Source organism: Salmo salar, chromosome ssa17 (assembly GCF_905237065.1).
Source record: "Salmo salar chromosome ssa17, Ssal_v3.1, whole genome shotgun sequence".
Lineage (NCBI taxonomy): Eukaryota > Metazoa > Chordata > Actinopteri > Salmoniformes > Salmonidae > Salmo > Salmo salar.
Genome location: NC_059458.1, coordinates 54349251 through 54377174, shown reverse-complemented (window position 1 = coordinate 54377174; position 27924 = coordinate 54349251). Strand labels below are relative to the sequence as shown.

Here is a 27924-nt window from a genome sequence, read left to right as displayed (position 1 = left end):
TGTGTATGTGTACATGTGTGTGTGTGTGTGCAGATTTGGTTCAATTAAGGGCACACAGATAATAATGAATGAGTTTTAGCTCTCCTCCGTACAAACCTGTGTGTGTGTGTGGGGGGGGACGTGTAAACAAACAAAAATTTGACCAACTGGGGACATTTTGTTAGTCTCCCACAATGTCAAATGTTATTTCTAGGGGGTTTAGGGTAAAAATTTGAATTAGTGTTAGTGTTAGAATTAGGTTTAGGGTTTGGGTTAGGAGCAAGGGTTAGGATTAGTTTAGGTTTTTGGGTTAGGTTAGGGTAAGGGTTAGGTTTAGGGAAAATAGGATTTTGAATGGGACTGAATTGTGTGTCCCCACAAGGTTAGCTGTACAAGACTGTGTGTGTGTGTGCGTGTGCGTGTGCGTGTGCGTGTGGCTAACAGCATGAAAGTGATCATTCATTAGATGAGTTCCTTATGGAAGGGCTAAGTGGTCTCCTGGTGGTTCATTTTTCAATCAACTTTGCAGCCGGTGCTGTTCTGAGACGAAGTGAGGATGTTTGATACATAGGAGAGGTGTCACAACAGGAACATAAATAACCATCCATCTGGACACTATTTGATTATTTGACATTGATATGGTACTGGTAATCCCTGCATATAGCTTCATTCTTGTGTATTTTATTCCTCTTGTGTACAATTTTTTTTGTTTTTTTTACTCTGCATCATTGGGAAGGGCTCAGAAGGAAACATTTCACAGTAAAGTATATACCCGTTGTTTTCGGGTGTATGTGACAAATACAATTTGATTTGCCATGATTCACACTTAGTAACTTTCACAAAAATGTAAATAATGCTGCTATACTGATAATGCTGCTGTACTGATAATGCTGCTATACTGATAATGCTGCTAACCAAACTATCAGTATGCATTTTAACACTCAATCAAATCAACTTAAATCATTCACAACAGGAAGTCCAGGGTATGACCCAGATATTTAACTTGTTTCTGAAAGCCATAGGAAATAGTGTTCCATTTCTGACACAATGAATGAAATGATTGGAACAGTTGGCTCCCATGTGTAGCCTAATTCCTGAGAGGTGCTGCTGAATTTGAGGGTTTGCGCCGGCAGCTCCTCTCTCCTGCTCTCCTCTATGACATGAGAGAGATGAAGGGGTGGAGATAAGAGAGAGAAAAGAGAGGAGAGATGTCGCCTCTCTGCTACCCATCAGGCCCTCTGCTGGAGAGATCAAAGGGCCATGATGTCACACCTCTGGGCCCCTGTTGGGGGGGTGTACAGGGGAAATTCAATTCATTCAATTTGAGATGTGAATGTTATAATAGCACAATACTGTTTTTGGCTAAAAAACGCATGAAAATGGTCCCACATGCAGACCAAGTGTTCTGTATTTCATCAGCTAACCAGTTAAGATCTCGGCCTTGATGTGAGAGCAATTTCTACCTGAAGTCTTATTAGTCTGTGAAAAAGTGGGAAACTTCAGGGACTGAAGAGGCACAGCAGCAATTATTCAGGCAAATACACACCTTCCCCACGGGGGAGAGGGGAGGCGAGGAGAGAGAGGGAGAGCTGAGAGCAGCTATTGATTAGCACTGCAGTGCCACACACATTTTCTTATACGCACATTCTCTCTCTCTTTGTCTCTGTCTCTGTCTCTGTCTCTGTCTCTCTCGCAGTGCATGCTGGGAGATTTTTGGAGTTTGAGTGTTTGGTGTGGAGGGCTCTGTCCTAACTAACTTTCTAGATTATTTTCTTGGTCTTTTCTTTACATGTTATTTTCTATGGTGGAGGGTTAATGCAATATTTGTTTTAGCGGTATCCACAGGTTTTTTCAAAGTTAGGGTGGAAGAGGACAGAGTTAGTTTCCTGGGGTTTGCCAGGTGTGGTGTGCGCAATGGCTTCTCAGCCTAGCGCGGAGGAGACGCTGTCGATACGTCATGGTTTCAGGTGTGTTCCTGAGAATGGAGTTAAGGTGGAGGAGGTTCTGCTCGCGGTCGGTGAACAGGTAGGAGCTGAATTTATACATTCTGCTTCTAGAATGAACAAAGCTGTGGTGGTGTTCATGAAAAGAGAACATATGGTTGGTAGGCTAATTGCTAATTGCTAATATTTGTAAGGGATGTGTTGGTGCCAGTGTTACCCCTCTCTACCCCTTCGACAAGAGTAGTTGTTGCAAATTTGCCTCCGTTTATTACGAATGATCAAATCAGGAAAGAGCTGAGTCGTTTTGGTAAGTTTGCTAGCGGTTTTCGTGTACTGTCGGCAGGTTTTCAGGCAGATGCTGTTAAGCACGTTGTTTCGTTCCGGAGGCAAGTGTTTATGTTTCTGAACAACAATGAGCAACAGCTAAATGTGCATTTTAAAGTGAGGCATGGGGAGGGGCTCTATGGAGGGTTTGCCAGCACAGATAGTCTACAGTGTTTTGAGTGTGGGGATTTGGGGCATAAGAGCTTTGCGTGCCCACATAAAGGCCATAGACAAGGTGAGGGTACAAGCGCCAGTGGGGGAAATCGAGGTCAAAGTGCAGGGGGTAATGAGATGCAGACAGCAGAGGCTGGGTCTAGTCATGCCAGGGTTGGTGGGGTAGCTGAGGCTGGGTCTAGTAAGGCTAGAGATGGTGGGGTAGAGGAGGCTGGGTCTAGTCAGGCTAGAGATGGTGGGGTAGAGGAGGCTGGGTCTAGTCAGACTAGAGATGGTGGGGTAGCTGAGGCTGGGTCTAGTCAGGCTAGAGATGGTGGGGTAGCGGAGGCTGGGTCTAGTCAGGCTAGAGATGGTGGGGTAGCGGAGGCTGGGTCTAGTCAGGCTAGAGATGGTGGGGTAGAGGAGGCTGGGTCTAGTCAGGCTAGAGATGGTGGGGTAGCGGAGGCTGGGTCTAGTCAGGCTAGAGATGGTGGGGTAGAGGAGGCTGGGTCTAGTCAGGCTAGAGATGGTGGGGTAGAGGAGGCTGGGTCTAGTCAGGCTAGAGATGGTGGGGTAGCGGAGGCTGGGTCTAGTCAGACTAGAGATGGTGGGGTAGCGGAGGCTGGGTCTAGTCAGGCTAGAGATGGTGGGGTAGCGGAGGCTGGGTCTAGTCAGGCTAGAGATGCTGGGGTAGCGGAGGCTGGGTCTAGTCAGGCTAGAGATGGTGGGGTAGAGGAGGCTGGGTCTAGTCAGGCTAGAGATGGTGGTGTAGCTGAGGCTGGGCCTAGTCATGCTATGGAGGGTGGTGTAAATGATGCTGGGCCTAGTCATGCTATGGAGGGTGGTGTAGAGGATGCTAGGTCTAGTCAGGTTATGCTAGTGGATGAGGAGAGTATAGTGGGGAAGTGTAAGAGACTAGCAGGGGAGGAGGAGGGTGTCAAGCGGAAAAGGAAAAAGGGTGTGGTTAAAGACACAATGGAAACTTTGCCTGTTGCTGTGGGGGATGCCCTGACCAGAGAGGAAGAGCAGGTGTTCAGGGTGGGAGATAGAGATGAGGAGGAAAGTGAGTCTGAGGAAGAGGATGAGGAGTTATTTTTTTCAGACTCCTCTTCAATGGGTCCGGAGCTGACAGCCAGTCAAGCAGAGGGGTCTAAGTACATGTTGAGAGAACTGACAAGGTTCCTGAATGAGACCAAGGGGAAAAAAGTTCATCTTGAGGCTTTTTTCTCTGATCCAAGAAAGTTTGTACGATCAGTACAACATGCTATGAAAAATGAGGGGCATGGTGTCCTCTCACCCAGGAAACGGTTTAGGTTGAGGAAGTGGGTCACAACAGTGCGTAAAGGTTTACCTTCAGACACTGTTTAGATGTATATTTTCTTTCTGACACTGGGGCTTTTTGAGCTTTGCTATTGGTCTTTTTCTCCACTGGCTTTTCTCCCACTTCTTATGGAGACTCTTCGTGTAGGCTCGCTCAATATAAATGGCGCCAGAGATGCGGGAAAGAGGAATGTGTTGGGTGAATATGTAAAACAAAAAAAAGTACAGGTGTTGTTTCTGCAGGAGACACATAGCGATGTGTTGAATGAAGTCGATTGGGGGCTCTGGTGGAAAGGGGCAAGTGTGTTGAGCCATGGGACAAATCTTAGTGCAGGAGTGGCAGTCCTTTTTGCACCGGGTCTGTCTGTAAAAATGTGCTCCTCAAAGGAGGTGTGTAGGGGTAGGCTCCTTGTTGTTAAAGCAGAAATTAACAACATGGGTTTTGTCTTTATAAATGTGTATGCGCCTAATACAGGGAGAGAAAGAGGAGTTCTATTTGGGAGTCTTAGACAGGAACTCTCACAGGTAGCGCCTGAGGAGACGCTGGTGGTCGGAGGGGACTGGAACTGTACAATGGATTTTACAAAAGACAGAAATGGGGAAGAGCCTCATTCAGTGTCAGTGGGAGTGTTAAGGGACATTATTAATCAGTTCGATCTAGTGGATGTTTGGAGAACTAAACATCCAAACACAAGACAGTATACATGGGTGAAGGTTTTTGGGGCTAGGTTGAGTGCAGCCCGACTTGATCGGTTTTACATGTCTAGGAATCGGAGCAATAGGCTGTTTGGCGCTACCATTCTCCCGGTGGGGTTTTCGGATCGTCACATAACCATGGCTCGGCTGTCTATTTCACCAGAGCCCCGGCAGGCATCCTATTGGAAGTTCAATGTAAAGCTCTTACAAGATGCCACCTTTTGCTCAGGTTTCCAGACCTTTTGGGAAAGGTGGGGGCAGCGAAGAGAGGAGTATGAGTCTCTGAGCCAATGGTGGGATGTGGGGAAAGTCCAAATTCTGCTTTTCTGTCAACAGTACACAGCTCTCTCATCCTTAGAGGCTAGGAGAGTATTGGGGGAACTAGAGCGGTGTATTAGCGAGATGGAGGGAGAGATGGTGGGGCAAGGCAATGTAGGCCTCCAGGCTAATTTAGCTGAATTACGTAGGGACCTGGGCAGTTTTTTCCAGGTTAAAGCAAAGGGAGCACTTGTAAGAGCTCGGTTCTCCATGCTCAAGGAGATGGATGCTCCCAGCTCCTTCTTCTTTGGTTTGGAAAGACAGAGCAGTGAAGCCAAGGGTATGCGTTGTCTACGGCTGTCTGATGGGCGGGTGACCTCTGTGGTAGGTGAGATGCGGGAGCGGACTGTGGAGTTTTATACTGAATTGTATAGAGCAGAAGTGTGTGATCCTTTGTGTGCCCTGGTCTTGTTCGCAGGACTCCCTAAGCTCTCTCTGGCACAGAGGGATGAAATGGACATTCCTCTGTTGTCCCATGAACTGGCAGAGGCCGTAACCCAGATGTCCCCCGGTCGTGCACCGGGGGTCGATGGACTCCCAGTGGAGTTTTATAAAAAATTCTGGGGAATAATTGGACAGGGTTTCTTTTGCGTGTTGTGTGAATGCGTCGGGGTAGGAGAGTTGCCGATGAGCTGCCGTCGGACGGCTCTGACTCTCCTGCCCAAAAAAGGGGACTTGTGTGAACTTAAGGGGACTTGTGTGAACTTAAAAATTCTGGGGAATAATTGGACAGGATTTCTTTTGCGTGTTGCGTGAATGCGTCGGGGTAGGAGAGTTGCCGATGAGCTGCCGTCGGGCGGCTCTGACTCTCCTGCCCAAAAAAGGGGACTTGTGTGAACTTAAGAAGGCCTGTGGCATTACTCTGTGTGGACTACAAGATATTTGCCAAGGTCCTCTCTAACAGACTGAAGTCCCATTTGGACTCGATAGTACATAAGGACCAAACATATTGTGTACAGTGACGCTCAATCACAGACAACTTGTTCTTAATCAGGGACATGTTGGACTTGTCGAGAGGTTCTAATGTGAACTTTGGACTGGTCTCTTTAGATCAAGAGAAGGCTTTGGACCATGAGTATCTGTTTAATGTGATGTTTGGGTTTGGGAAGAGTTTTTTGACATGTGTGAAGCTGTTGTATGCTGGGGCGTCATGTATGGTTAAGGTGGGAGGGGGGCTCAGTAGGCCAGTCTGGGTGAGACGGGGCATTCGACAAGGATGCCCTCTATCTGGGCAGTTATACACACTAGCCATTGAGCCTTTTTTAGGACTGCTACGCAGAAGACTGCAGGGAGTGTGCTGGACAGGCATGGAAATGGTGACAGGAATAGCAGTGTCAGCATATGCAGATGATGTTTCTGTGATGGTCAGGGATGGTCAAGATATGCAGGCACTAGAGACCAGTCTGAAGGTGTACGAGGGAGCTTCATCAGCAAAGGTAAACTGGGGCAAGAGCAAAGCTCTGTTATGTGGGGCATGGGGGATAGGGCTCCTCTGCTTCCAGGGGGTTTGCAGTGGGGTTGTGAAGGGCTTAAAGTGTTGGGGGTGTACCTGGGATCGGAGAAGTGGGTCAGGAAGAACTGGGAGGGGCTGTCACAGGCAGTGGTGTCAAGACTGGCCAGGTGGAGGTGGCTCCTGTCCCAAGTGTCATATAGAGGGAGGGTGCTGATAATCAAGATGCTCAACAACCTGATGGCATAAACTGGCTGTCCTCAACCCCCCCGCCGGTCTGCTCGCAGACCTGCAACGCAAGCTGGTGGACTTCTTCTGGTCTGGCCATCACTGGCTGAGGGCGGCAGTGTTGTACATGACCATCCACGAAGGAGGACAGGGCCTGGTGGAACTGGAGAGCAGGATGGCTGCTTTCCGGCTAAAGGCGGTGCAGAGACCGCTGTACCATACTGATATTGGCTGGAGGGAACCAGCATGCGCGCTGCTGAGGAGAGCTGGCGGATTAGGGTTGGACCGGCAGCTGAGTACAGCAGGTCTCTCAGATTTTTACTCTGCAATGCTGAGGGCCTGGCAGCTGCTAAGGCACACACGAGAAGGGGGTGTGGAGCCTGGGCTGTGGGTGTGGGAGGAGCCTATCTTCCACAACCCAGCCATCCCTTTGAGATCGGTCCAGTCGGCCACCCTGCAGAGGCAACTGATGGCAGGGGGTGTACAAAGGCTGGGTGACCTGAGACTGCTGGGAGAGGAGGGGTGGAAAAGCCCGGAAGTCTTGGCACAGCAAACAGGAATAACGTCTCTTAGGCTGCTGGAGAGATTCCTGGAGGAGGTCCAGGAGGCACTGTCTGAGCCGGTAAGGGGGATGTTTGAGCAGCCAAAGGGAGAGGGGCCACCAAGTTTTCCGCCACTGCAGGTGACGGCAGAGACTGGAGACTGGCAAGGGGGTCTGGAGGACATGTTAGATTTTAACACTCCGAGCCTGGAAGAGTTTGAAGGGGTGGGAGGTAAAGCTCTCTACAACCTCTGTGTTAAGGTTAGGAACATTAGCAGCCTAACAGGAGTGAAGGCACATCAGTGGCAGGGGGTATGTGGGGCAGAGAGTATGGTGGGTTTTAGATAGAGGGGGCTCTACAAACCCCCAGCACCAAAGCCAGTTTACTGGCAATTCATACCACTTTGAAGATGCTAAATATTGTGTTAAAATCTAACAAGTCCTCCAGACCCCCTTGCCAGTCTCCAGTCTCTGCCGTCACCTGCAGTGGCGGAAAACTTGGTGGCCCCTCTCCCTTTGGCTGCTCAAACATCCCCCTTACCGGGATGTTGATTGGTGACAAGCAAAAACAACCTACAGTATTGTACATGCAAAAACAGAGATATTGAAACAAACAATTCAAAAAAATCTACCTGCAATACAGCATGCTATATTGATAATGATGGGCGTGGTTTTGGGTTAACACTGGTTATTAACACCAACACTAGGGTTCTTTTTCACCAATGAGTGTTATTTTAACACTTACAGAGTTAATTTAACTCCTGAATCAACACTAGAAATGTTACACTGAAAAATCAACACTAGGTAATACTGGCCAATTTGCAATGAACGCACATACACGAAGTCACTCTCCCTCTCTCTGTCACATTATAATAGAAATCAGAGGGTGGCCGTCACGCTACAAGACAAATTATAGAGATCTGAGACCCGTAAACTCCTTCCTTTCCTCTCGCTCTGCTCCCGCAGCTACCCAGTGCTTAATTTTGGAAACCAAGTGAAATCTGTTCAGGAACATCTATAGTAAGGTTTTCACAACAAAACATATTTCAATAAACGTTTGACAGCCCCTCTCTCTGCACGCTGGAGAAAGGAATATTGTATAACGGCACAATCATTATTTTAATTCCGTTTTTTTTGAGGGGGGGGCTCATATATAGGCCTATGCATAAGCTCGTTGTCACGAATCCCACCGAAGGTGGCTCCCCTGCCTGCTCGGGCGGCGCTCGGCGGTCGTCGTCACCGACCTACTAGCCGCCGCTGATCCCTTTTTCCTTTTCGTTTGGTATGTCTTATTGTTTGCACCTGTTCCTCATTTGGTCTTTTGATTTTGGTTATTTAAGCCTGGTTAGCCCGCCCAGTGTTGTGCGGGATTATTTTAGCGTCAGGTTGTGTTTTTGTAGTTGGATGTGCTGGCGATTTACTACTGTAATATTGTATGCATGCTGTGCACATGTTTTGGGCACTTGGCATTTTTTCCACGCCGTTTGTGTTGGCGTCGATCGTGTTGTGTTTTTATTTAAATAAACACAAAGTTCCGTACCTCTGCTCTCTGCGCCTGACTCCTACCACCACTCCTAGCAACCGTCTGACAGAATCCCGCACCAGCTATGGAGTCAGCAGGAGCAGCCTCCCCTCCTCTCCCATCGATGGAGGAACGGGTCCTTCACCATACCACCATCCTCCACCGAATCGGCTCAGCGATGGAGCAGATGATGGAGAGGATGGACCGATGGGAGAGGAGTGGCCTCCCTACCGCATCCCCAGCACCAAATCCCCCTCCACCATCTACCCCTCCACCGACGTCCGGACCCGGAGCCCTACGCCTGGCTCTCCCCAGGGAGTACGATGGAGCGGCGGCTGGGTGCCAGGGGTTCCTGCTACAGTTGGATTTGTACCTGGCTACCGTTCATCCAGCTCCCTCGGGAGAGGAGAGCGTAAGCGTCCTCGTCTCCTGCTTAACGGGACGTGCCCTGGAGTGGGCCAACGCAGTGTGGTATGGCCCAGACTCGGCAAGGGATCACTACCCCGAGTTCACCCGCCGTGAATGGCTGTTCCACCTGCATCAGGAGACGAGGAGCGCACAGGACTTTGCTCTGGAGTTCCGGACCTTGGCTGCTGGAGCGGGGTGGAACGACAGGGCCCTGATGGACCACTATCGGTGTAGCCTCCGGGAGGACGTCCGCCGTGAGCTAGCCTGTCGGGACACTACCCTGTCCCTAGATGAACCAAGAGGTGGGTATGTTTCTAAAGACGTATTGCCAGGACCGGCCCAGAGAATGGGCGAGATACGTGCCATGGGCAGAAATAGCCCAAAATTCTCTACGGCACTCATCAACCAACATGTCACAGTTCCAGTGCGTGTTGGGCTACCAGCCGGTCCTGGCTCCATGGCACCAGAGCCAGACCGAGGCTCCTGCGGTGGAGGATTGGGTGCAGCGCTCGAAGGACACCTGGAGAGCCGTCCAAGACGCACTCACAAAGGCGAGTGGACGGCAGAAGAAGAGCGCTGACCAGCACCGCAGTGAGACCCCTGTGTTTGCACCAGGGGATCGAGTCTGGCTCTCGGCTAGAAACCTGCCCCTCCGCTTGCCCTGCCGGAAGCTGGGCCCGCAGTGTGTAGGGCCGTTTAAAGTCCTGAGGAGGATAAACGAGGTGTGTTACCGGTTACAACTTCCATCTTACTACCGTATTAACCCCTCGTTTCATGTGTCTCTCCTCAGGCCGGTGGTGGCTGGTCCCATGCAGGAAGGTGAGGTGCCGGAGGTTTCCCCCCCGCTGGACATTGGGGGGTCCCCGGCGTATAAGATACGCGCCATTCTGGACTCCAGACTTCGGGGGGGGGGCCTACAGTACCTCGTCGACTGGGAGGGGTACGGCGCGGAGGAGAGGTGCTGGGTACCCAGGAGGGACATTTTGGACCCCCCACTACTGAGGGAGTTCCGCCGCCTTCATGGGGATCGCCCTGCGCCTCGTCCTCCGGGTCGCCGGCGGCGCGCTGCGGGAGCCGCGCGTCAGGAGGGGGGTACTGTCACGAATCCCACCGAAGTTGGCTCCCCTGCCTGCTCGGGCGGCGCTCGGCGGTCGTCGTCACCGACCTACTAGCCGCCGCTGATCCCTTTTTCCTTTTCGTTTGGTATGTCTTATTGTTTGCACCTGTTCCTTATTTGGTCTTTTGATTTTGGTTATTTAAGCCTGGTTAGCCCGCCCAGTGTTGTGCGGGATTATTTTAGCGTCAGGTTGTGTTTTTGTAGTTGGATGTGCTGGCGATTTACTACTGTAATATTGTATGCATGCTGTGCACCTGTTTTGGGCACTTGGCATTTTTTCCACGCCGTTTGTGTTGGCGTCGATCGTGTTGTGTTTTTATTTAAATAAACACAAAGTTCCGTACCTCTGCTCTCTGCGCCTGACTCCTACCACCACTCCTAGCAACCGTCTGACACTCGTTGTGTTAGGCTTTGAAACAACATCCACAATGACCATGTTTTCCACTTAGTTTCAACCTGCTGTTGAACTTCAAATTGATCAATCACAGTGAGGTGAGTTTTAAAAGCGCATACTGTTTTGATGATAAGTGTTTGATTGAATTTTTGATTGAATTTGCATTGATGTCAGAGGGGTTAGAAAGACAAAAATACAGAAATCATCCCCGTGTGATGCATTTTGGATCCTATGACGCAAAACGCGGCATCATATGATTTCTGTATTTTGAAAATTATATATCTTGAAAACATGATTGGTGACAAGCAAAAACATTTTGGGACTATGACAACAATGGACTAATGAAATAAATGCCAAAATATGTCCCTTTGGGTTCACCTAGTCGACTTCAGTTAGCCGCAAGCCGAACTGAGACTTGCTGACGCCTTTAGTCACACACAGGTCCCTAGGTAGCCTGTGGAGGAGGGAGGGATGGCGAGATGGATGAAAGAGGGGTTGCCGCTGAGGCGCAGTGGGGCCCTGCTCTGCAACAAAGGCTATTCAACACAAACACTTATTGGCTATTCCTTCTCTCCCTCTATGCATTATTCACACAGATCCAAAAGGACAGCCAGTTAAAAATACATGGACAAGGCCAACACAGTTTAAAGGCTTTCTTACCTTTTACTATTCTGCTCTCTGGGTTTCACCAGTCTCTCTCTATAGCTACGCACACACACAGGTATGCATTCACACACACACACACACACACACACACACACACACACACACACACACACACACACACACACACACACACACACACACACACACACACACACACACACACAGCCCTGCTCTTAAAGATAAGGTTCTTCATACCTATCTTTTGTCTCAAAGTGAGTTGAGGAAAAAAGGAGGCTAGATTTCTTGTAATAGATACACCTGTCTGTTACATATTCCCTCAGTCTCTGCATATACAGTGCCTTCAGGAAGTGTTCAGACCCCTTGACTTTTTCCACATTTTGTTAGGTTACAGCCTTATCTTACAATTTATTAAATTGTCAATCTACACACAATGCCCCATCATGACGAAGCAAAAACAGGTTTAGACATTTTTGCTAATTCATTAAAAATAAACTGACGTATCACATTTACATAAGTATTCAGACCCTTTACTCAGTACTTTGTTGAAGCACCTTTGGCAGCGATTACAGCCTTGAGTCTTCTTGGGTATGACGCTACAAGCTTGGCACACCTGTATTTGGGGAGTTTCTGTCAGGATGGATGAGGAGCGATGCTGCACAGCTATTTTCAGATATCTTCAGAGATGTTCGATCGGGTTTAAGTCCAGGCTCTGGCTAGGCCTCTCAAGGACATTCAGATACTTGTCCTGAAGCCACTCCTGTGTTGTCTTGGCTGTGTGCTTAGAGTGGTTGTCCTGTTTGAAAGTGAACCTTCGCCCCAGTCTGAGGTCCTGAGCACTCTGGAGCAAGTTTTCATCAAGGATCTCTCTGTACTTCGCGCAGTTCATTTTTCCCTCGATGCTGGCTAGTATCCCAGTCCCTGCCGCTGAAAACATCCCCACAGCATGATGCTGCCACCACCATGCTTCACCGTAGGGATGTTGCCAGGTTTCCTCCAGACGTGACGCTTGGCATTCAGGCCAAAGAGTTCAATCTTGGTTTCATCAGACCAGAGTATCTTGTTTCTCATGGTCTGAGAGTCCTTTAGGTGCCTTTTGGCAAACTGCAAGCGGGCTGTCATGTGCCTTTTACTGAGGAATGGCTTCCATCTGGCCACTCTACCATAAAGGCCTGATTGGTGGAGTGTTGCAGAGATGGTTGTCCTTCTGGAAGGTTCTCCCATCTCCACAGAGGAGCTTTAGAGCTCTGTCAGAGTGACCATCGGGTTCTTGGTCACCTCCCTGACCAAGGCCCTTCTCTGCTGATTGCTTAGTTTGACCAGGCGGCCAGCTCTAGGAAGAGTCTAGGTGGTTCTAAACTTATTCCATTTAAGAATGATGGAGGCCACTGTGCTCTTGGGGACCTTCAATGCGGAAGAAATGTTTTGGTACCCTTCCCCAGATCTGTGCCTCGACACAATCCTGTCTCTGAGCTCTACGGACAATTTCTTTGACCTCAAGGCTTGGTTTTTGCGCTGACATGCACTGTCAACTGTGGGACCTTTTTATATAGACAGGTGTGTGCCTTTCCAAATCCTGTCCAATCAATTGAATTTACCACAGGTGGAATCCAATCAAGTTGTAGAAACAAAGGGTCTGAATTCTTATGTAAATAAGATATTTCTGTTTTTTATTTTTAATACATTTGCAAAAAAAAAAAAATCTAAAAACCTGTTTTTGCTTTGTCATTATGGGGTATTGTGTGTAGATTGCTGAGGAATTTTTTTATTGAATCCATTTTAGAACAAGGCATAACAAAATGTGAAAAAAGTCAAGGGGTCTGAATTCTTTCCGAAGGCACTGTAAATCAGTAAATCCACCCATTGACAGAGGGATATGTGATAAGGGGATAATAGAGAGGAAGGATATACATATACATAGGCATCCTGATGACGCCATTCATGTATGAATCCGGGAATTGGCTTCTGAGAGAACAGGACAGTGCATATACTATGGCAACATTTTTGTGACGTTTTTGTTCATTTTGGACTTCGGTGTTGTGTTTCTGGAGGCAAGCCGAAGTCTACGTTAGGGCTGTGGCGGTGATGACCTTTCGTCAGCCGGTTATTGTCATGCGAAAGACTGCCGGTCTCACGGTAGTTGACCGTTAATTAACATAAACACGTTTAGCATCTGCAGGCCTCCCCACACACACACACACACACACACACACACACACACACACACACACACACACACACACACACACACACACACACACACACACACACACACACACACACACACACACACACACACACACACACACACACACACACACACCAGCTGCTGATGGGCGCATTTGGAACATCTACATTTTAAAAAGTCGAATAAATTAATTGAATATACACCATCACAGTAAGTCCATTGTTTATTTTAGGCAGGTCTAAAGAAACGTTATGATATGTAGAAAATGTATTTCAGAAGAACAGAATATGAGTTGGCCGACTGTATGTTATCTGGCTATGTGCCATTCTATAGGCTGTAGGCTTGTTCCTATAGCTGACAAGATATGCTTAAGTCCCCTGACATTATTTTATATTTTAGGATTTTATAGTAAGAAGATTATAATTGAACTTAGCTGAATAATATAGAAGAGATATTTTTCCAATTCCTGAGCAAGTGTGAATATGAGGTGACTATGTTGAGCGTAAAACTGACCATTTGAAACAGGTCCTATACACTAGATATAGAATTATTTGCCAACTTTAGTTGTGAATGATGCAAACCATAGTGCCGTGCTGCCGACCACCATTTAACCTTTATTTAAGTATTCACAGCCTACAGAAAATACCTGTTTCAAAGCTTTTTCAGCCTATTTTCAGCTCTCTCTCCTCAACTAATGTTGTATCCATGTTTTCCCACAACCCTTTTATAAATAATGCTGGTGTGCTAATAAAACATAGAAACAGCTCCCTCTGGACAAGAGGCTGAGAAAAGAGAGGAGAGTTCATCTTTCTTCCCTTCTTTTCCCCTCGTTCTCCTCCAACCCTCTCGTTCCCTGTATTCTAACCGAGCCCTAGGAGCCAGTAGGAGCCAGTGCACAAAACCTGGGTCAAATATAGAATTTGAATATTTTCTAATTACTTGTAAAGTACAGAGGTGAGGGGGATTTAGCTTGGGGTTTGCCCTTTGGGACTATTCCATCCCTCATCACAACCAAGACAACCAACCACTGAGTATCAAACCCCCATTAGTCTCCTTATGTTGTTCAACAACAAAAACAAAGCTGTTGTTCATGCCATGGAACCATCTTTCTTTGACTAGCCATAGAGATATACTTCCTAATAATAACCAGCCAGTCTCTCTCTCAGGAAAAAGCCATGCATGGGGAGCTGTTTTGCAGTGTGTCACTCTGACAGGCGGTTTATAAGAGGCAGCCTACGGAGTCATTTTCAGTCAGGCACTAGAGTTCACACATCTCCTGCTCAACCCTGGGGACCTCCTTAGAGGCAGGTGCAAGTTTCAGAGAACAGCGCAAACACGCTTCTAACACACACAGACCAAGCACAATGCTAACACACACTTATAACACACACACTTCTAACACACACAGACCAAGCACAATGCTAACACACACACTTCTAACACACACAGACCAAGCACAATGCTAACACACACTTATAACACACACACTTCTAACACACACAGACCAAGCACAATGCTAACACACACACTTCTAACACACACACTTCTAACACACACAGACCAAGAACACTGTTAACACACACTTCTAACACAAACAGACCAAGCACAATGCTAACACACACACTTATAACACACACGCTTATAACACACACAGACCAAGCACAATGCTAACACACACACTTATAACACACACGCTTATAACACACACAGACCAAGAACACTGTTAACACACACTTCCAACACACACAGACCAAGAACCCTGTTAACACACACTTCTAACACACACAGACCAAGAACACTGTTAACACACACTTCTAACACACACAGACCAAGAACACTGTTAACACACACTTCTAACACACACAGACCAAGAACACTGTTAACACACACTTCCAACACACACAGACCAAGAACCCTGTTAACACACACTTCTAACACACACAGACCAAGAACACTATTAACACACACTTCTAACACACACAGACCAAGAACACTGTTAACACACACTTCTAACACACACAGACCAAGCACAATGCTAACATACACACACTTATAACACACACCCTTATAACACACACAGACCAAGAACACTGTTAACACACACTTATAACACAAACAGACCAAGCACAATGCTAACACACACACTTATAACACACACACTTATAACACACACAGACCAAGAACACTGTTAACACACACTTCTAACACAAACAGACCAAGAACACTCCTCACAGAGACTTTTGAAACTCACCACATCTTACACATTCAGCCCAAGTACAATCCTCAAACACACTTCCTACATCCACATACACACAAACACAGACAAACTCACAAGCCTAACACATGCACCCCAAATACACTCCTTCATTCACACCCACACCCATTACACAATCTCCTCACACAAACCCGTTACACACACTACTCTCACCCCTTACACAACACAACAGACCTGACCCAAAAACACTTGTTACCCCCATTCTCTTAAAGGGATAGTTGCCCCAAACACACATTCTACCACCAGGCTTTCCAGAATCAGGTTGATTATAAAAACAAACTCTGGTGACCTCGACTCACTCCCAAAGAGCTTGAGGAGAAACTGGTAGACATGTAAACAAACTTCACTCAAAAAGCTGTGTGTGTGTGTGTGTGTGTGTGTGTGTGTGTGTGTGTGTGTGTGTGTGTGTGTGTGTGTGTGTGTGTGTGTGTGTGTGTGTGTGTGTGTGTGTGTGTGTGTGTGTGTGTGTGTGTGTGTGTTGCCAGTGGAGCTCGTTTGATGAATCATCAGTAGGTCGTCCCTGCCTGAAAATAAATAATTTGAGACGGACAATTAGAGCTCTCCTCGTTAGTGAGGGCCTTCGCACCCCCCATCTTGTTTGAGACGGGCAGAGAGAGTCAAAAGTAGTGCACAGGGAATAGGGTGCCATTTGGGAAGCAGTCAGTTTCTCCTCCCTAATGAGATCTCCGGGTTGTTGTTGTTGTGATGTGAAGAACCCCTGGCTTCATTATCAGCCACTTAATTCTCTCATCATTAACGAGATCAACGGCACAATCATCAGACTCCTGAGACTCCTGAGACGCTCTCTCGATTTCTCTCCGTTGATCTCAATCTCTCTCTCGTCCTCCCTGACTCAGTTCACAGTAAAACAGACACATATTGGCACACTTTCTGTCTGGACCTGTCCAATCACATCCTCAGAAGCCTTCTGGCCATCAGTAACTCTGTCCTTTAAACTCTTCAATGCAGAGGGCGAAATCATCACGATGACTTCTACGTGCCTTGTGTGATTCATGAGCATGTATTTGTTCATTCCAATCTAATTGTTGTCTTCGGAGTGTAACGGAGCACCACGGTTAGTTAATAACTCGCTGAGCAGTATTTGAAATGATCCTCTTTTATCAACGCGTTCTTAGTTCAACTACAGAGTGCATCACGTTCCGGGGGCCTGGAAATATTTGCTCTCGCCAATTTGATGCTCAGCAAGACTCTGAAATAATTGTTCCATTACACCCCCTCAATCTTCCTCCCTCTTGGCTCGTTGGGAGCAGAGATATTCATGGGTAGACTAGGAGCAATGATCTTCTCCTCATCCTATCAGACAATAGTAACACAGTAATACAGAGACTATGGGTAATATGACACATCGCAGCAGATAATACTGCTCCAGACGCTGCATTGTTGGAGTGCCGCGTTATCTACTAAACCTTCACACACACATGCACGCACAGACACCCCTTATTCCTCCCCAGCACAAATTGATTTTGAAAAGCGAGGTAAATTATGGGAAAGGCATCATTAACGTTCCTTTTCTATCTGACCTTTTCTTCAATTGAAATGGTTGAAATAGAATGGACCCCGAACCTGTCTAAACAGTGATCCAGTATAATTACCCACCTGGCCCCTCTGGAGCTTCTCAATCAATACCTAACCAGCCAGGCAGGCCCGGACAGGTGTAGGCCTGGTTAACCTGCCAAACAGGGGCCAACGGAGGGAGGAGATACCCACAGTCTGTGTCCACTACCAGCCCTGCTCTGTAGAGAGACAGGGGGTGAAACAGGAAGCAGCAAGGAGGAAGGGTTACTGGAGGGAAACGGTTGTGTCTGGTTGGGCTATCCAAGGCTGGAACGTCCATACAACCATCCACCATCTAATTTCTCCCAGTGTAACTGCATTTTAGGATGGTGTTTTTAAAGTTTTGTACACTCAGGGTATACATATACACAAACACACACACAGAAATGCTACAATGCAAACACACACGCCTACCAATCCCCTGCTCTAAATCCTATTAGTAAAATGAGAACGAGGCACTGCGACCCAAAATCAAGGCCCTGTGTGTGCTGTTTCCATGACAGAATCCTCCCTAAATCATGTTTAGTATTATTATGCACAGGTTTAGAATACAGCACTGCCACTCACACAGAACAAGGGCAGTGATAGAGAGAGAGAGAGAGAGAGAGAGAGACAGAGAGAGAGAGAGAGAGAGAGAGAGAGAGAGAGAGAGAGAGAGAGAGAGAGAGAGAAATCAAAAAAGAGAAAGAGAGAAATCAAAAAAGAGAAAGAGAGAAATCAAAAAAGAGAAAGAGAGAAATCAAAAAAGAGAAAGAGAGAAATAAAAAGAGAGAGAGAAGAGCGAGAGAGAGAAATAAATAAAAAAAGAGACGAGAGAAAGAGAGAGAAATAAAAAAGAGAGACGAGAGAGAGAGAGAGAGAGAAATAAAAAAAGAGAGAGAAGAGAAAGAGAGAGAAATAAAAAAGAGAGAGAAGAGAGAGAGAGAGAAGAGCGAGAGAGAGAGAGCGAGAGAGAGAAAAAAGACAAAGGTGTATGACTGAGAATGTCACATGGATCATTAGGAGACACATATTTCCACATTGCGCTCGCATCGATCAACCTTGTTCGACTAATGACGGCGGGAACACACACTCTTATGCTCGTATACACACACTCCTCTGTTCCAACCACTCTACCATTAATTGGCTTTTGTACCCTAGACAGTAATTGATTTCATTGTTTCTCCATGTTCTAGAAAGCCCAGTCTAGACCAGTCTAGCATAGAACAAATTTTAACAGCATACTCCCATGCCCAAAACCTCATACACACACACACACACACACACACACACACACACACACACACACACACACACACACACACACACACACACACACACACACACACACACACACACACACACAGTCTCCGGGGCTGGGGGCAGAGTGAAGTGGAGTATTCTTTAATAAGATTGACAGTATTTTAATTGGTTGTCACAATTGAACTGTATCTGCCTGCAGTAGCGAGTGAGCACGGCTGGCTGAAGTGGCGTCTCTGTGTGTAATACCAGAGAACCTATGTCAGGAGCCAGGCTGCTTCTAGAACATAATAATGGCTCTGACTGACAGACACTGGCCAGGGTAATATCCTGCTGGAACAATATGCATCCATCTGACGAGGAGAGGATAAGAGGAGGAGGAGGAGGAGGAGCAGATAGACATGATGAAGCCCTGACCCTGGCAGCCAGCAATATACTCCATTTCACTGTAAAGAGACCCCCTACATCCAACACACAGTGGCTGGTGTTCAACACCTACACACACAGTGCCATCGTATCCACACAAACACAACACAAAGCTCCACGCATGGCTCCAACACCAATGTAAACACAAACCATGACATCACCCACACTGAAACCGGCAGGGTTCTTAACCCAACCAAACTCAAGTCAAACTAAACCAGACCCGGCCTGACTAACCCAACCAAACTCAAGTCAAACTAAACCAGACCCGGCCTGACTAACCCAACCAAACTCAAGTCAAACTAAACCAGACCCGGCCTGACTAACCCAACCAAACTCAAGTCAAACTAAACCAGACCCGGCCTGACTAACCCAACCAAACTCAAGTCAAACTAAACCAGACCCGGCCTGACTAACCCAACCAAACTCAAGTCAAACTAGACCAGACCCAGCCTGACTAACCCAACCAAACTCAAGTCAAACTAAACCGGACCCAGCAGAAACCAACCCAGACCCGTTCCAGTGTCCTTACCTTGAACAGCCTCAGTATATTGGCAACCATGATGGACACGGAGCTGGCTGCCGCCCCGATCACCCCCACGATCTTATCAGGCTTGGCGAAGATGGGCAGGTCGCCGTTGGCACAGCGTACGTCCGAGCCATCCTTCTCGATGAGGGCCTGGACAAAGGTCAGCGACTGCTCCAGGGCGTAGGTGTCTCTGGAGCAGGTGTCCAGGATCCGGGCCCCCAGGGTGATGTTGGGGAGCAGCTCCGTGTCCTTGTTGATCAGGTCGATGGCGAACATCATGGCCTCAAGACGGTGGATCCCTTTCTCCTTCTTTAGTTCCCCGCAGGGCACGCCACCTCCCCCCCGGGAGTGCACCGGGAACAGGCCGCCCAGGATGATGTCGCCTTCCAATCGGATGGAGTGGGCGTACTCCTGATTGGGCGCAGTACCGATGGTGGGGTCCGTGATTCGCTGAGGAGAGGCCAGAGGGAGGAGCCAAGAACTTGAGGCAAGGAAGTGGAAAAGGAAGTGGCGTGTGGCGAGGAGGGAAGGAAGGCGTTGGTGTTCTGACAACGCCATGGTAACAGTTGGGTGGCGGTTGTGGGAGGAGTTACCGAGGAGTTACCGTGGAGTTTGTGGGCGGGATCATGGGTGAAAGGGCGTCAGTACCCCGGGGGAGGAGTTAGCAGGCAGCTCTAAGATGTCCCAGGCCCATGAGGCATGCATGTCCCAGTAGAGGGGAGAGAGAGAGAGGAGGTGAGTGCAGCTGCAGTGATTGTAATCCTGAACTCACATCTTCAGCAGACCCTGCAAGATATACACACACAGAGAACACATAGCAGTCAGTGCCTCAGTCATCTAGTACACATAGTCTCTCCCTCCCTCCCTCACACACACACACACACAAATCACTGTTCATGCTGCAACGCCTGTCTCCCAGATTCAAGAGCAAGGGAGATGAGCATTTGCAACACACACAGTACAGCCCCCTCTCCCCTCACACACACACACACACACACACACACACACACACACACACACACACACACACACACACACACACACACACACACACACACACACACACACACACACACACACACACACACACACACACACACACACACACACACAACCGCCAATCCTATCCCACTGATAAGTCCATCCTATCCGTCAGTGCCAAGCCTGTCAAACACAAAGTGCCAAGCCTGTCAAACACATCAACAATGGTCCCGAATGCATTATTCACGTGGACAGGGTGAAGGTTACTCAGTATGTAATCATTCAGTATAAACATCTACTGGTTCTACACCTGTTTGACTGACAGCTGTATGGGAATCAACACCTGGAAGGTGTCACCTCAGCTACCTAATCATTATCATCAGAAACAGTACAGTAATGATGTAGCAAGCCATCCTAGTACACAAGTCAGTGAGAAGAGGCAAGGCTTTCGTGGAGCAGGTTTGGTTTAACTCTCTTAGTTTTCTTGCTGGTCTCATTCCCGCTTTGAATGTCCTTCACGAATGTAAGTGATGTCATTGCTGGCCAATCAGATTAGGCTACTGGGTGCCCTCTTCACCTCAAAACATAATATCCACTGGCCGACCTAGTTTATCTGTAGCCCGCTAATAAACTTTTATCATTCATATCATATCATCACTCAATATTCCTCAGACAAAACATAGGCATGAGGAAAAGACCATCATTGAGACAGACGAAGAGGGCCTTCCTAATAGTGTGTATGATCTGTTATGGTTTGACCACACCCGCTTCCCCAAAATAGTCAAATGTGTGGATATTCTTCTGAGATAGATAGAAGGGCACATTAATAACACTAGAATGTGAAAATATCCGAGAAATTCACATTCGTAGCTATAACGTACATACGGCAGTATTGGCTCAATAGGTCTAAACTTCCCGCTGAGCGCCGTGACCACTTTTTCGCGCGTCCGTGTGCGTTCCAAAAGGCACAGATGCTGCGCAGTATGCTTGTGTGGGCTGAACCGGCTGCACAATTCTAGGATGCTGAGATGCTAGGGGACTGCAGCATCATTGCATATAAATATCCTAATGTATATTCGGGACATCGTGGTAATATTTCTCCCTCCCTCGCCGTCTATGTACCCATATTTCAAAGACGCTCACCTTTCCACACAAACAGCACTTTCAGATACACTGAGTGTACAAAAAAAATGAAGAACCCCCCCCTACCAGCACCTTTTACCCTCAGAACAGCCTCAATTCATTGGGGCATGGACTCTACAAGATATAGAAAGCGTTCTACAGGGATGCTGGCCCATGTTGACTCCAATGCTTCCCACAGTTGCGTCAAGTTGGTTGGATGTCCTTTGGGTGGTGGACCATTCTTGATACACACGGGAAACTGTTGAACATGAAAAACCCAGCGGCATTGCGGTTCTTAACACAAACCGGTGCGCCTGGCACCGACTACCATACACCCTCTGAATGGCACACATACACAATCTCAATTGTCTCAAGGCCTAAAAATCCTTCATTAACCCGTCTCCTCCCCTTCATCTACACTGATTGAAGTGGATTTAACAAGTGACATCAATAAGGGATCCTAGCTTTCACCTGGATTCACTTGGGCAGTCTGTCATGGAAAGAGCAGGTGTTCATAATATTTTGTACAGTGTATAGTTCCTATGGTTGCTAATTATACAGCTATGAAATAAATGAATAATTTACCTTGAAAGGATAACGTTACTATAGCACTTTACCAAGCACTTAAACAATAAAAAATAAAAATGTCTAATGCAATTGGGTAAGGCACACGCATTTTAATATAAAACAGTGTACCTTTATGGTTAGGTTATATTCCTAATTGGCTATTCAGGCTGTATTCACGCGTACACTGTAAACCCCAATGTGCTGTCATTACTCAAAAGTTCTGAGGAAATCCGTTGGACTTAATATATATGAGTACAGTTACTTAAAGTGATTCTGTAGTCTTTACTCAAAAACTATAGTCACTGTGAGTCGTATGAGCTTGAAGACTTTGAGTAACGCCCCCACTAAGCCACGCATCCCAATATAGTTTCCCAGAGTGCCTTGCCTTTTCGAGTGAGTTGTAGAGTTACCACCCATGACTGTATTTGTTAGTGACAGAGAAATGGTTGTTGAATTGATTCATTTTCAGTCCTGTGGCCTTCCCCAAGTAAGTTCCTAGGTGAATGTTATCATTAAAATCTTTATGACAATATGTTACATGTAAGGCCTTATTTTGAGGTCAAACCAAATTCTAGTAACTTTCCCAGATTTTCAAAAAAGTCCTGGTTGAAGTATTTTCAGGAATCTTCCAACTGCAATTTCTGGAAAATCTGTGATATTTACAAGAACTTTGCACCCCTAACTGCAAGTCACATTATGCCGGCTTGCAAAGTGATGTGTAATTCCTATTGGAATCCAGACAGAATTAGGACATCTAACAGTTGGAATTCACATTCACATACAATCTGCATTCACAATGATTACAAGGTCTTGGGAAATTATGAGGACTGCATTTAAACTGGAACAATAATTTCAGTAAGGGGTTGCAAAAATCCAACTAAATTATTAGATTAGTTCAGAAAAAGAACATGTTATTTATCTTTGTGTAGCATAAGATGTATCAATCCATCCCTCAATGTACATGCAAAAACACAGATATTAAAAACAATTCCAAAAAAATCTACCTGCAGTAGAGCATGCTGGGAAAAAAAGTTAATTTGTTATTTTTTATAATAACTTTAAAAAAATAAAGTTGATGTGACTTCTCATTTAGTTTTGAGTCAGTACCACAAACATTTTAAGTAATGATGACTTTTCATTGACTTTGAGTTCAACTTACTAGAAGTTTTTGAGTTCATAATGCCTTGGGTTTTACAGTGTAAGAATGGATCTTTCAACGTATTGTTTTCTTTTACACCATTTTATTTCATTTCTGCAATAAAACCTTAACACAAGCATTTCGCTACACCAGCAATAACATCTGCTAATCATGTGTATTTGGCCAATAAAATTTGATTTGATTTGATTCCTGCTCGGGTTGAAACTTTTGACTCACTAATAAGAGATAATTGACCGAAAGGTAGACATTCCAGCAGTGTGATCATTATTGCTGGCAGTAAGAAGAAGGGAGTATTACCCTGCGAGGCAGAGGCTGGCCCATCTAACTTTTTAATTTGCACCAATCGCTAGGTGTCAGGCTGCACCATCCTCTCTATTGGTCATTATATTAGGTTTCCTCATGGACAGAGACGTTCTCTGGGGAGCGCACTGCTTTTCACTAAGTGATAGCTTTTCTCTCTTTTTCGCCTCTCTCTCTCTCTCTCTCTCTCTCTCTCTCTCTCTCTCTCTCTCTCTCTCTCCCTCCCTCTGCTATTTTATCCCCCTCCCTCTGCTCGTTTCTCTCTCCCATCTCCCCGCCCGTTCCTCTCCCTCCTCCTCCTCCTCCTCCTTCGTTTCCCCCTCTCACCGCACCCGTTGAATATGACATTAGTTTTTTTTTTGCATTCAGATCACAGGCAGGTAAAGACACCAACCAACGGCAACGAATCAAACACATCCCAAATCCCTCCAACGGTTCCCCCCTAAATTGACTTGTGATCCTCACAATTCCCTTGACCCGTTCTTGTAGATGAGAGAAGCAACGGAACTCCTCGCAGAAGACGTGGTGGAAGTGGTGTGGTTGGTATGATTCGTGGGTTTGTTGCGGGGATAGATAGGGATGAATGTGGGCTACACCCCCACCACCCTCTGACACATACGACTGATTAAAGCAGTGTCATGAAGCAGGCAGCTGCGGTATACACATCGTGTTTGTGCTCCAAAGAGAAATAACGACCTAATGATGTCTTAATGGTAGGCTACATATAATTAGATACAAACATTATCCAACCGTAATGTTTTTAATTCAAGTTCAATATAACATTTTGTGTCTATAGATTGAGACAGCATCCTTCATGTGTGTGAAATAATGCGCCTCTTTTCCGTGAGCTCTGAAAATCACACTATTGATATCCCAATTATTTTCACCTAATTTTCCCATATTAATTATAATTAGTTAGATCACAAAACAAGACGTTTGGGCTACGGATAAGATCAGATGTATGGATCGTTCCTAAATGGCATCAGAGGGGATGCAGTTCATTGGCGCACGGAACAGAGCAGAGAGCGCATTCCTTTGGGTCAATAGCGGAACTTCATTGCGGACCTCAGCAGTTTCCTTTCCTAAACCTGAACCCTCTCATTTAGCTACAGGTCACGACTCTGATTAACGATACCGTGGATTGTCAACATCAACTATGCATGTCGATAATGAAAGGATAAATAGTTATTTAAGGGGTTATTTGCAGAACCATCGAGGGTAATTAATTTAACAATGAGGGAGAAAAAAAAGGCAGATGGACGGAGAGCGATGGATTCTTCAGATAGAGGGAGAGAGAGGGGGAAGAATTATGTTTGATGGGACCTTCTCAGACATACGAAAACTATTGAACTAAATATGTAATTTTCAAAAATGCCTACCTGCTTTTCCGTGACTTGATTGAGTGATCCTCGCTCCTTCGCATCCCACTCAGAGATGCACGCGCCTCGGGTTTTCGGTGCTGAAAGGGACAGCGCATGCAGCCGTCCAGCCAAGCAGCCCAGCGCGCGTCTCCGCCAAATGAATCACACACAAAAAAAAACACCCACCCAGCAGCGATTGGTCTCCCAACTCTCTCTTTTTCTCTCTCACTCTCTCTCTCTCCGCATATCCCCTTCTTTCTTTATCAGCATCGACACCTTTTATATGTAGCATAGATGACACAGAAAGCGTTTGGAATGCAACATTTAAGCAGTCATATTCTGATGCGTCTGCCCAGACAGAGTCCCATGAAATGAATCTGTTATGTCTTAAAACTAGACAACATCAATAGGCCTATATCTACTTTCTGCATAATACACACATGTGTTGCTACATGTTAATAGGTTATTTCTAATCAATAGGCCTATTGGTTGCAATGATCCATTTATGACTTGACTTCCGCAGATATATTGCAGATAAGCTATATATTGGTCATTAACAAACCAAAGTGAATACGGACGATCAAATGTCAGACAACTGATTCATCAAGAAAAAAAAAAGCCTTTCGCGTTTAATGACGGTGATGTGCGAGACGTGATGAAATGGTGTCATGACTTGAGGAGGCGAGCGCCTCACTAGATAGAGCACTACCGCCATCTAGTGTTACGTAGCCGACAGTAGGTCTAGAACCGAAACACCGGTCATGTCCATTTATGGAAACTATTGACTACAGCTCTTCTGATCAGTGGTTCTTAATAAAATAGGGTTCGGGGACGCCTGTGGGTCAGATGAGGTACTGCAACTGATCGCAAAATACGGTATAACATACACACGGCCTGTCTGGCTGCTTTGTATAGCAAGCCACGGCCACGTGATTCACTGTCTGTAAGAGCGAACCATTTTCCTGATCGGGGTGATGTACCTAATAAACTAAAAGGCTAAATAAAAACCTTTAAATTCCTTCATCAAATCCACTTCGATCGTTGTAGATGAAGAGGAGGAGACAGGTTAAAAAGTGACATCAGTAAGGGATCATAGCTTTCACCTGGATTCACCAAGTCAGTCTATGTCATGGAAAAAGCAGGTGTTCCTAATTTTTTGTACACTCAGTGTGTATAAAACGTTCACGTTTCAATCTTTTATGAATATAGCTAGAAACAACAAGTTGGATGAATTTTGGGCAAGTAGTCCAAGGAAAAAATGTTGAGGGCGCAACACAGCATAATGTAATATTATTCAACCAAATTAAATCTTTACCCTTAGACGCATGTACAGCATTGGCTGCAGAGGCTGCTGGGAGGAGCTATAGGAGGACGGCTCACTGTAATGGCTGGAATGGAAACAACATGTTTGACTCCAATGAGCCCATCCTCCTATAGCTCTTCCCACCAGCCTCCACTGACACCAATGATCAACTCAATTCGTGTATTACCTAAGAATGTTGTTTTGAACATAAATGCACTGTACTTTATGCTTTACACTGCAAAATTCTCTCTGCCCCATGGACAAATGTGTAGAATTGCAAGAAATGAGCTTTAAACGGCAGAAATGTTTCTCTGATGCCAAGTGGGGAGGCCTTCAAAATGCAAGTTTCTTTCCTCAGGGCTCTAGACTTGATTAATCTGGCCATACACTGCAGAAGTCATAGTAAAACAGCTTGTATGCTATTTTTATTGCACTCTAAAGCAGGGGTTGGAACCACAATTATTTTCCAATCATTCCTTTCTTAGCCACAGAAACTGCGTGATGCCATCGCGTCAGCATGGACCAACATCCCCGTGGAACATTTCCGACTTGTAGAATCCATGCCCCGGAGCATTCAGGCTGTTCTGGAGGCAAAGGGGGATCAGACCCGGTACTAAATGGGAGTACCGAATAAACTGAGTGTATACTGATGAGAGGTCGAAGGAGCATGGCAAGAATCGTGTGAGCTAACAGGCAAGCTACAAACAGACGAATAACGACGCAATACAACAGTGGTGTGCAGAACGCTATCTCATCGATCCTTGTCACAGATTGGCTATTGCAGCAGACGACCACACTGGGTTCCACTCCTCATCGCCTGGTCCGACAAATCGCGGGTCCTGTTGCGTCTGCTGATGGCAGAGATAGGATTTGGCGTAAGCAGCATGAGTCTATGGACCCATCCTGCCTGGTGCCAACGGTACAGGCTGGTGGCGGTGCTGTACCGCCATCCAATCGGCAGAAACTGCGTGATGCCATCACGTCAGCATGGACAAACAACCCTGTGGAACATTTCCGACTTGTAGAATCCATTCCCCTGAGAATTCAGGCTGTTCTGGAGGCAAAGGGGTACTAAATGTGTGTACCTAATAAACTGAGTAAATACTGACTAAAGGACATACTGTATCACAGCATACTAGGTCTACAGGTCGTGGATGGACCTAAACATTTTGGGGGCAGAATGACTGTGAAAAGGTCAATTCTGGTAACTTTTTAAAAGGACATTCAACTCCAAAATAAATGAAAATAAAATAATTTCGCCCTCCAGAAATTAGCCCAATAACATATTGGTCCATATCATCAGGCAGGTGGGCTATTCAGCAATAAGCATGATCACCTGCTGTAGGCCAGCTGATACGGCATAGTTTCTATAAATACATAGTCTGATGGTTTCCAATCTACATTTACCCCAATGGGCTAATCACAGCTATACCACAAACTCTAAACATTAAGCTATCTTGTTGCTAGCAACATATTGATGACTGGATATGATGTAGGCCTACCTGTTGCACCTGACCCATTTTGCCCTGGTCTCCACTATGCCTCCATGCAATAGGGGATCCTTGGTATGTCCCTACCCTAAACCCTAACCCCTACCCTTACCTAACGCTAACCCTGAACCCTAACCCCTACCTAACGCTAACCCTAAACCCTAACCCCTACCTAACGCTAACCCTAAACCCTAACATTACCTAACGCTAACCCTAAACCCTACCCTTACCTAACACGAACCCTAAACCCTACCCTTAGCTAATGCTAACCCCTAACCCCTACCCCTACCCTTACCTTACACTGAACCCTACCCTTACCTAACACTAACCTTAACCCCTACTCTTACCTAACGCTAACCCTGAACCCTAACCCCTACCTAACGCTAACCCTAAAC

General features: G+C 46.4%; 1 protein-coding gene across 3 annotated transcripts in view; it reads right to left on the bottom strand.

Moving 5' to 3' along the window:
- LOC106576124 (metabotropic glutamate receptor 8) overlaps positions 1 to 24998 on the bottom strand; it is a 409175-nt gene extending 384177 nt beyond the window's left edge. For all 3 annotated transcript variants that reach the window (XM_045699729.1, XM_045699728.1, XM_045699730.1), the window contains exons 1-2: positions 24755 to 24998; positions 19250 to 20032 (exon numbers count right to left, since the gene is read on the bottom strand). In XM_045699729.1, the coding sequence (XP_045555685.1) occupies positions 19250 to 19804 (555 nt within the window). In that variant the 5' untranslated portion in view covers positions 19805 to 20032; positions 24755 to 24998. The remainder of the gene's footprint in view (positions 1 to 19249; positions 20033 to 24754) is intronic.
- Between the last annotated feature and the right edge of the window lie 2926 nt (positions 24999 to 27924).